The sequence below is a fragment of the Acyrthosiphon pisum genome, chromosome X (genome assembly GCF_005508785.2).
Source record: "Acyrthosiphon pisum isolate AL4f chromosome X, pea_aphid_22Mar2018_4r6ur, whole genome shotgun sequence".
NCBI classification, from domain to species: domain Eukaryota; kingdom Metazoa; phylum Arthropoda; class Insecta; order Hemiptera; family Aphididae; genus Acyrthosiphon; species Acyrthosiphon pisum.
In genome coordinates, this window is record NC_042493.1 from 122,142,750 (window position 1) to 122,153,336 (window position 10,587).

The following is a 10,587-nucleotide window of genomic DNA, read 5'->3' on the forward strand; positions in this document are numbered from 1 at the left end:
CAGGAGCTTGAATGATCTGGTGGCAAACCCGTAATTCTCATGAAAATGGTGGATTTTGATTTCAATTATATTATCATGAGTTAGCAATCTGTTTTATTATTTTTAGGTACCTGTGATGATTATAAAAATATAATTATGAAATCAAATTAATATTTGACTCCAAATATTTTATTATAAGAAAATAATATAAAAAAATATTCAAAATATTTAAATTATTGAACTAAGATACGGTAGGTTCATGATTCTAATTTATAATCAAAACATTTACAACTAAAAACGGGTTATAATAACCTTGCAGGGGATGCCATGGCATACCCGGCATCCCCCCTGCGCACGACTATGGTTTACTCAACTAGGTATTAAATATTAAAATTTCATTTACATTAACATATACAAATAAAGGTATCCGGTGCATTCTGTATAATAACTTTAAGTACAGACCACAGCGGGTAATGGAGATATATCTTGACGATGTACGGTAAATGTTTTAAATTCATTTTATAATCACGAATAGCATAGTATTAATAACTATATGATTTTAATAAGATACATTTTCTTTATAAAATTAATTTGCGCGGGTTATTAAAAAGGTAATTTTTTTTGCGCTTATGGCTACAGCCGGAAAACTCATACTTTATAACCCACCAAAATATCCAACTAAAATCCAAATCTATTTTTTTTTCCCAAAATATGATAAAAAGGTATAGGTACAATCACATATTTTGTCCTTGCATAAATATGGCACTGCTGGCACCGGTTTTTTATAAATTTACAATTTAAACATACCTATTATTACGATTAGTCATCCACTGATTAATGATTGTGTGATTCCATACTACTACGGATACAAAATGATTATTTTTAGATATATTTTACATAACTGATAAAATACAATATAGTAACTTACTGGTATAATAAATATTTATTGTAAAAAATAATATAAAAAATATTTTATTCATTATTATTTATTTTATATATTTGATTATTATATTACCTATATCGTCAGACTAATTCGTAGAAGTTCTATCTCCATATTGTCTATTTTTCAGGAGGGACAAAAAACGTGTTATTGATTCAAAAATAAGAATACTTAAAATAAATGTATTTGATGGGTTTGTTAATATTATTTTTAACAAAAAACCCCAAAAAATCAGTTACACTCTTGTAACAGGACTTAGAACTATTTCTTCATAAAAAAAAAAAAAAATTGGATATAGGACTTTTACGGTGTAATTTTTTTACAATTTTATTAAAATATAATAATTAATACATAATTAATATTATTTAATTATTTAATAGTAAAATAAACTATTATTTTTGAGTCAGCATGCTATTAAACGATGCGTTATCATACATTTTATTTGAAATAGTCATAAAAAAAAAATGCATTTTTGGAGTTAGAACTTTTACGAATTAGTCTGACGATATATAACCTATCTATTATAAACTATCATAACTTGTTACCTACACTTCTATTTTTGTAAGACTAGAAACTAAATAGGTAGGTGTTTTTATTTAATCAATGGTAGACATTTTTAAATAAATTTACCTCTATAACTAGAACTAAAATATTTTACTTTAATTCATCTTTTATTAACTGTTTTAATAGAAAGTCCATGTAAAATGTGGTGAGCTGAGTTGCCATTTTATCATTCCAAAAAGTATCATCTCTTTCAATCTTTAAGAATAAAAATCCTATAAAATGATAAATTCAATTAAGTTTAGTGACATAGTGTTACGTAATTTATGTAAATAAATTAATAAAAATAATTCTGAATTAAGTAATTTATTTACCTATTTACATAAAGCCTTGTTTTAAATATTCAATCCTTAGCTATAAAAGTTGAACATTAATATATAAATTAACTACAAAATAATTTTTTAATTTTAAATTTGTCAAAATTCCAACATTAAATGCTTATAAAGAAAAAAATTGTGACTATGTATTTTTAATACTTTTTAATTGCATTGTAACAATATATCAGGAGCCTTGCATTAAATTTTCACGCTTTTTACCCAAAAAATAAAATTTTATTGACAATTATAGAAAAAAAAAAACTAAAAAAATTGAAATTTGAAATTGTCCGTAAACAGCTTAAAACGGGTCAAAATATTTTGAAAACTTTATTCAATATTCGATGATATGGAATTTCTTTAGGACAAAAAAAGACTTGTTTCTTTATTTTTGACAGGCAATTTTTTTATAATATTTTTAAACACGCGTGTTATACCAATAATAAAATTGACTTTATTTTTTCAAATGGTAACCACTATATTTTTTGATGGATTTTGGCAAAGCTTATTTCTGAACATTTTGACAGCCAAATGATCAAATTTGGTTCGCTAGGTTATTAACTATGGTCCTCTAAAGTTTAGTATAATATATGCATTAATACTTTTAACTGAAATACTTAATTTACAAGAACTCAATAATTTTTCTTATAACTACCTTTTTATATACCTAAGTATAGTTAAATCTGTAATCTAAAATGGTCAAAAAAAAAAATTGTTGGCAAACATAGTTCATTATTTATAGTAATTTTTCGTAATATAAAAATAATTCGTAATATAAAATTTTATTTTATAATTATTAATAATAATTTACATACCTACCTACAATAATTTTTTTTTTTAAACTATTGGACGCGTTAAAAAATATACTTTGGGGATAGAGATGGGCCCTCAAAATCAATGGGCCCGGGGATCGTGCCCCCTCTTAATCCGGGCTTGGATATCGCTAAATACTTTATCAAGTATTTGGTATGGCTAGTTAATTTAATATTTATAAAAGTGACCATGCTACTTATCTATAAATTAAAATATGTTCATAATGCGTATATACTTATTATAGATTCAAAATTGTTCGTCAGTCCGCCCCGATTACATATTTTTTTATGTACAAAAATAGTTTAAGCCCAAATTGTCAACGTTTTACTGAAGACAGTTTACCTAAGTATATGAGAGAGATTTTTTTTTATACACATTAGTTAAATATACGAACTACTACATTTTTTAGTAAATTTTTTTTGTAATTGCTTTCTTATATAAATTAAATCCTTTTTTTGCCTTTTTTGAGAATTTTAAAGCTTTTTTTACCGATTATATTTCCTTTAAATCCGAACCCTCATTATAAGTTAGTGTTAGTACTTAGTATATAGGTAGGTATAAATGGCTATTATAAACTGTTACGAATAACACCAAAAGAAAAAAATAATAAATACATTTTATTTAATTAAATTATTAAATTAATAATAAAAACTAAATGAAAATAATATAAGAAATATATTATTTTCAAAACATTAATTAGCTTGGCGGTCCAACAAAAAACCCATGGCAGGCCGGATCTAAACCATTCAGGGACGCGCACAAACACACAGACAAAATGTCATCAGTTTAGGAGTTTAGTGGCCCAATTTCTCTCAAACCAATCTAACCCATATTAAAATTGAGCAAATAATTATCAAGAATTAGCAAGTTAAATTTTAAAATTACAAATAAGTATTTTTAAGTACGTGACAAAAGTAAAGAAAATATGAGCCAACTTCGTGTAGCCCACCTTTTTTCAGGCGCGGATCTAGAAATGAAAAAAGGGGGGGGGGCTAAACAAAAAAATGTACTTAATTACTTATTTTGTACAGTCTTTCTTATTTTTTGAAATATGTACAATGCAAAATGTATATATTATTATGTTTATTAGTAATTACCACACGGCATATACAATTACACAATAACATTTTCAAAATATTTAAATTAATTTGTGAACCTATTCACACCATTCTACACTTCTTACTGCTTAGTACAATAATTATAGTACATTGGTATTGAATATTGACCACGGCCCAAGATAATCAAGACTATATCCATTGATTTTTAGATCACCTGAAAAGTTTTCTTCTTGTATTTAAGCAAGATAATATATTATAGTCAGTTATTTAAAACCAATTATTTATTTTATAACAAAAAAATGTACTAACTTTTACTACAAATCATATCTTAATTAAAGACAATTGATTTTAGTTTTAAAAATGATTCTATATGACGTGAATTATTTTTCATAAAAAGTACATAGAATATTACTGTTTATTAAAAAGTTCCTAAAAGAACCTAATTTTAATTTAGATTTGAATCAAAATTAATTTACTATACAATGAATAGCAAGAATTACATTTTCAAATTATAGATTTATATTAGTTACAAAATGTAAAAAAAAATATGAATTATAAATGAAGTAAAATTATTACAATTAAAAATCTACTAAATGTATGATAAAATTTGTGATTAATGATCAGCTATTATTATACATACAGAAAAACATAATACATATATATTATAACTAATAATTTAAACTGTTATTAAAATCTCCACCTTGAAATAAAAAAAAAAAATTTCCTGGTCACAAAAAATAAAATTATATCACAAAATGTTTCTCATGTAAAGAAACAATTAATGAATACTATACAATTATTTTAGAGATTATTTAAATGATCACTCAAATAAACTCTAGTTGTTCCAGAAAAGGGAACTTTAACTATCTTGGTCTTAGCATTAGGCATCATAGTTTCTAACATTTTCTCTAAATCAGGAACTGAAAGTATATCAACATTATCTGACTCGGGATTTTCTTTTTCTGGAGTAGTCTGGTCGTCTGGTTGCTGACGGTGCCTTCTTGTTCTGAGTATAGGTATATTGTCGGTTGTTTTGTTGGTATGGGATAATTCTAAATTATAACCAATAGTATGCCGGTTCTGAAGATATTGAGTTATAAATAAGTCAGTAACACGGAGTAACTCATGAGTTAGTCCCCAAATCAAGTGAGTTAATGTCTTGGAGAGTTTCTTGAGACATTCGATCAGGTGACGGTTAGTAGTTGCGGACTAAAAAAAAAAAAAAAAATTAAATTAATATTAATAAATGGATGTTATAAAATAATATAATACATAAGAAGTACATACTTGGCTCATGTAAGCAGGAATAATCAGTAAAGCTTTAATACCATCACATTTTTCCAATTCTTCTTCGACACAATTACTGAATTCTATGTTTACCAATTCCAGAACATTGAGCTTTTCAAGACCTCTAATGACAGTAAAAACATCCTGTGCAGATTGATCCCATTCATTACAGCAATTTTCTAATCTCAATGTTTTCAAATTGACAAATCTTTTAAGTGGCACAGCAAAATCCTTTGTTAAGCTTTCGCAATCACCAATTTCAAAAAACTCAATATTATCAGTAATAGTATTCAATCTCTTATAGATCTCTTTTGGAAATACTTTGAAAGAGGTTAATGACTAAATAATAATCATAAAAATAATAAGAGTAAATATAATACCTTTCTTTCCTTAAATATTTTAATTATGTATACAATTAATTAGTAGTACTTACCAATCTCTTCAGATGTATTAAATTTTCAAATGATGACAATCCCGTCAATTTCATTCCAGTTAAGCCCTTTAGTCTTAAATCTGTGAGCATGGTCATTTGTCCCAAATAATTTAAGTTTATGTACATTAAATCGTTGGGATCTTTCATCTCTTTCATCAAATTTGGATTTCTAAAAATAAAATTAATTATTGAAACTATTGAAAAAGTGGATTATATTTTCTTTATTACTTTATTGAAGTAGCACTAAGTACTTTAATTTGAGGTAATGAGTAAATAATATCTTCAACAACAGTAACAGGACATCTATACAAGTCAATGAATTTTAACTGTTGCGCTCTTTTCATTGCCCTTGCAAATTGCAACCAAAAACTTTCGAAGTCTTCAACTTTAGATGGCATCAACATACGTCTAGTGTCTAATGTATCAGTTAATTGTTGATCAATTGAATCTACAAATTTTTCCCAGTCATAGACCATAGAATTTTTTAAACGAACATTCTGCCACTAAAAATATTTAATAAATAAGCAAAAATACATTATACAATATTTTAAGGTTATACTTACTAAGGTTTTATTCATTGCGATTATATTCCAGGCGGTACATACTCTAGAAGCTGATAAAAGCTCATCCATTTTCAAATATTTAAAAACATGTCTCAACGCTATAGCCATGTAATTGAATGATTGCATGGATGTGGAAGGTGTTACAATTTCTCTTAAAGATCCATTTATTTCAGAATTCCTGTAAAATTTGATTAAAAAAAAAAAAATAAAAAATTAGGTTTATAATTATTTTGTTGTATTTGAAAGCATTATAAATATTTATTTATGTTCTCGACCGGGCACATATAAAGACTATTAGCTTGAACATGCAAACTAAATTAGACCTCAGAACATGTATGAAACAATTAGTAAATAACAAATAGGAGTTGAAAGGAATATAGGAATGCTGACTTTCTGCTAAAATCTGAAAACAAACACAATCAAATGATTAAAGTAGTAAAAAAACAAATATTTAACATACACTCATTCATACAAATGAGACCAATGACCAACGCTACTGGTCCAATATTATATACCTCCAAAAGATAGGGAAGCTAAAATATTTATTTGCTTATCCAGATTTTTAGGTTATTGAATAACACAGGCCATCAAACTGGGTCCTTGTGTTTGTTTCATTTCATAAACATACTGTTCATAAAAACTACCATCAACCATTTAGTTTTGCATAAATTTTATAATGAGTTTCTTCAGTTTTAGAAATAGGTGTTCTATCAATAAAAAAATTATCGTCTATGAATTGGTTCAACACGTAGTTGTTCTGGTTCAGTAGAACCAACAACCATAGTATGAAAATACTGTACATGTCTATTTCTTTGTCCCACAGTAGATCGACAGTTTTAAGTAAAAAAAAAGAAAAAGTTTTATTCTTTTAAAAAAATAAAGAAAACTATAAATAATCACTTACTATACATTCATAACCAACAATTTTTAAATTAGCATTTAAATTGACACATGCTTGAAGATTATAGACCAGACATTGAGCACACATTAAAGTGGCAGGATCATCGTTATTCGGGCACCGTATCTCACAAGGCATCTGTATAAGGACTTCACAACCTATTTTTATCCATTCACGTATATGGTTTGATTGAGGAAGGATTATGAAGGAAGCACAAGGATAACAACCCCTTAATTTTGCGTTACATTTGTGAAGCCGAATAATAAATTAATAAGCAAGAACTGTTTAAGCATTAAAAATAAAAAATAAAGCCAATATGTTACCTTCTTTTAACTATTGTGTTGGTTATTTCAATTTTCTCAAGTTTTGGAGAAGAAACTTTTGGTGATGCACTAGATTGAGTAGCTTGGCAGTCTTCAGATATGTATTCAGGTGTAGATGAAGATGTATTCATTGATTCTGAAATACCTAGGTGATAATGTAAAATGTCAGTTCTGTATTTGAATTTCACAATAAAACAAATTATTATTTCTCAGATTGATAGACAAATAAATACACAGGGAATTCCACCAAATATACAATTATATTGTATGTAATTTTTAAAAATGTGAATTGTATCTTAAATAAATATTTCACAGTTAGATTGTCTTATGTGTTAATTTTAGAATATTACAATAAGATGCAGTATTATTTGAGATAATGTGAGTATACCAATTTACAACTGCAAGAGTTTTATTTAAATTAGGTATATTTAATAATTTATAAATATATATTAAGTGCTAAACAATTTTTTTGTACGGTATAAACTCAATTAAAATTGAATCCCTATTCATAATTCATAAGTCATAAATAATAATAAAATAGTATATAAAATATATTTACTTTTACCTTTTTTAGATTTCAATGTAGAGAAGCTCCTAGTATTTTTAAAAACAATTTTCATTTTACTTGAAGACTTGTTGTTTTCATCATCTGACAATTCAAAATCAAATGGTGGACGCTGTAGGGATGTCTTAGATTTTTTAGGTTTAACAGCAACACCAACAAAAGAGTCTTCCTAAAACCATAAAATGTATGAAGGGAAATTGAAAATTACCCAAGTAATATTTATTATGTTTAAGTTTATATAATAATAATTGAAAACTAGGGATGACAAACTTATATCCTAAACTCAAACTTAAATCCTCTGCACTGACAAAACTTTTTAAAATTTAATTTAAAGATTTTAAAACATAATAAAAGTAAAATAAATCTTGACATTAGGTTGTAAGGGTTTTAATTTTTAACAAAATGGTTTTGAGTTATTACTTGTTAAGTCTAAAAAAAAATATTATGAAATAACCAGACATTGTTAATGTGATATCAAAATGTGTGTGAGGTTGAAAAATAAATCAAACTATTCTTCTCTTTTATTTAAAGATTACCAACTATTAAAACCGTTTAAGATTAAACATCAATTTTTCTCAGTTCAAAATACTTAAAGTTTACGATATTTAAGGGTTTTTGGAATTAAAGAAAAAGTAGGGAGGAAATAAAAAATAATATACAAAGTAAAGCTGACAAATTTAAATGTGTTTTTTAAATTGTTATTAGACGATGGAATAACTTGCTACAATAGATAAAAATAAATAAAAATTGTTTTCATTACTTTAGATAATTTAGAATTTGCATCTCTGATAAGTTCTTTAGATCGATCATTCATGCCAATTGGTTGTTTTAAAAATGTAAAACTTTCTATGGTTAGATCTTTATCAGATAAGATGTCCAATTGTTCTTGAATTTCTCGTAATGATCTAAGTTTTTGGTTAGTCGGAGAATAATAGTATACATCACCATTTCTATTTGTGCGATTAAGAATAGTAGATTCACCTGATGTTCTGTATACTAATTCTCGTTTCCAACCTGTAAATTATTAAACTCAAATAATACACAAAAATAGATCATTAATATAATTTACTTACCATGCTTGAATGGAAGTTTATAAATAGCATCCCTGATATCAACATTAATTTTTTTACCCCTACTACGGCTTGTTCTAGTGTTCGAAGAGGTAAAGTTGAATGTTGGAGTAGTAAGTTCTAAAAATGTTAAAAATAAATAACTATTTGATAAAATTTTCTTTTTTAAAACCAACTATTATTCATTTAAAGTAAACCCAGTAAATATTATGAAACTTATACTGAACCTAAAATATAATAGCTACTATTAACTTTTATAATTAAGATATATAAAGGGGTATCAAATTAAACAAATATCATCTTAATATTCAATATTTATTTACATTAGTTGGTACTTTATTGTGCAAAAATACTATGGATGTAGTGCATACCTACAGATTTTTAATTTTTTGAGCCCAACACCTAGTGAAATGTGTGCTGTAACAAATTTATATTCTTGAAAACTTCCTCAAGTTACACATTATTCTTATGTTTTTAAATACTAATGTTTAGCAGTCATGATATAAAATTTAAAAAAAGATAATTGTATTTTTTTTTTTTATGTGGTATCAAGACCATTTGACCTAGACTTGTGTGACAAGTTAAACTTGATTATTACTTCGCTTAAAGATAATGTATATAGCACTATATTAGTATATAATAATACAATTGTTATAAAAGGCATTGGTGGCGATGTGCACCGTCGCCGGTTCGATCCCCAGTCATGGGCGGCACTTCTCTTCGGGCAGTCACGGTGTCTGGAGAGAGGCCGCCATCCCCCCCCTGGGCATAACAGATACCTACGGGTGCTCACTTGAAAATTCTGCCAAACTAAAACACATGCGTTTAAAATCTACAGTAGCCTCTTCCACAGTTAAAAACCACCTAATAGCCTAAGTTTCCACGGGTTAATTAATGAAAAAAAAAAAAATTAAGAAAAAATGTAGGAACATTTTTTTTAAGGATTAAAATATAAATAATTTGATTTGGTTTTAATATTCATGTTCATTATATGATAAATATTAATGAAAAAAACAAAGAGGTTACGAGACCAGGAGTTTGCGCTCATTCAACGCTAATGGAAAGTTAATAGTTAATTAATTATATTAGAATTGATGTTTTAGTCAATCAAATAAAGTTGAATCGAAATTCCTAAGAGAACATTTATTTAATACACAAAAATTAAATATTCAGGTGTTATACAATGGGTGAGTGTACAACAATGAACATAAGATCATTAAGACTTAAAGCATCACAAGAAATACATTAAAAAAAGAAAATAATAACTATGGAAATTAATGTTTAGTGTGTATTTATATTTAGTGCAAATGAATTGGATGATTTTTACTTGTTTTCCATAAAATTACAGAGTGATTTCGTCCATTTTCCGATATATGTATTATACATTGGGGGTCACTCACCTAAAGTAGGGGGAACTTGTTCTAAGGCATCACTGCGTAAATTCTCTTTCTTAAGCCTCTTATTACTCCAATTGTTCTTAACATCATTGGGTTCTAGTGATGATACTATAAATCAACCATAAAAAAAATACATTATTATTACATAATATACATGATATAAAATATAAGAACATATTAAGCAGGTTTACAGATAGTCTTTATAACTTACTATTTGATCTGGACTGTATCTTTTTATTAACCTGATTGTTATTAACAATGGATGCATCTTCTACTTCCATAGGTTCACCTGTTTCTTTACTTAGTTCCATTTTTATAACTGAACGTAAGCAAAAAAAATTGATAAAATTTAAAATTGGTACATATTTAATTTTAAGTTAAGGGGA

The 10,587-nt window shown here is 26.4% G+C and overlaps 1 protein-coding gene across 1 annotated transcript in view; it reads right to left on the bottom strand.

The window, feature by feature from the left end:
• Positions 1–4,349: 4,349 nt before the first annotated feature.
• LOC100571833 overlaps positions 4,350–10,587 on the bottom strand; it is a 13,646-nt gene continuing 7,408 nt past the window's right edge. Inside the window, exons 4-14 of the mRNA XM_008181593.2 lie at positions 10,413–10,520; positions 10,205–10,309; positions 8,808–8,924; positions 8,495–8,748; positions 7,735–7,903; positions 7,170–7,314; positions 5,949–6,126; positions 5,614–5,888; positions 5,386–5,554; positions 4,953–5,291; positions 4,350–4,874 (exon numbers count right to left, since the gene is read on the bottom strand). Of these exons, the coding sequence (XP_008179815.2) occupies positions 4,467–4,874; positions 4,953–5,291; positions 5,386–5,554; positions 5,614–5,888; positions 5,949–6,126; positions 7,170–7,314; positions 7,735–7,903; positions 8,495–8,748; positions 8,808–8,924; positions 10,205–10,309; positions 10,413–10,520 (2,267 nt within the window). The 3' untranslated portion in view covers positions 4,350–4,466. The remainder of the gene's footprint in view (positions 4,875–4,952; positions 5,292–5,385; positions 5,555–5,613; positions 5,889–5,948; positions 6,127–7,169; positions 7,315–7,734; positions 7,904–8,494; positions 8,749–8,807; positions 8,925–10,204; positions 10,310–10,412; positions 10,521–10,587) is intronic.